Genomic DNA, 492 nt, shown 5'->3' on the forward strand with positions numbered 1-492 from the left:
TAAATCAATATTTAACTACATTCTAAAGAGCATGGCCTCATTTCACAATCATATACAGGAGGTCTACTGCAATGATGCCTCTTACATCAAATCAAAGTCTAGACAGTCAGGCAACTTACCACATCATCTGGAGTGCATCCATGTGAAGACAGCGTGACCTTTGTCTGATGACCCTTTTTCAACCATCTTTCAATATTATGGAGTTTTGACTTCAGGTCATGCTCAGCAATCTTCCCAGAAATGGTTAACATCTTTTCCCCCTGTTAACAGAAATAAGCTATAAAGAGGTTTAATAGATCTAAAACTAAAACAGTCCTAGCTACAAAATAACAGACTAGTTCATTTTAGAAATGTGAATACAAGTAAAGAACATGTTGATCCAGAGATTTACATAAAACAGGAGTTGAGTGCCTTTACTCTCTCTTATTCACTCCTTTTAATTACTGGTATATTATGCAAGAACACCATTTGCATTCACATAAATGCCTAAAG

General features: G+C 35.6%; 1 protein-coding gene across 1 annotated transcript in view; it reads right to left on the bottom strand.

The window, feature by feature from the left end:
- Positions 1–492, bottom strand: part of LOC119586838 (translation initiation factor IF-3-like) — a 7,258-nt gene that overhangs the window by 1,661 nt on the left and 5,105 nt on the right. The window contains exon 3 of the mRNA XM_037935566.1: positions 120–260. Coding sequence (XP_037791494.1) covers positions 120–260 — 141 coding nt within the window. The remainder of the gene's footprint in view (positions 1–119; positions 261–492) is intronic.

This window comes from Penaeus monodon, chromosome 22 (genome assembly GCF_015228065.2).
Source record: "Penaeus monodon isolate SGIC_2016 chromosome 22, NSTDA_Pmon_1, whole genome shotgun sequence".
Classification (NCBI taxonomy): domain Eukaryota; kingdom Metazoa; phylum Arthropoda; class Malacostraca; order Decapoda; family Penaeidae; genus Penaeus; species Penaeus monodon.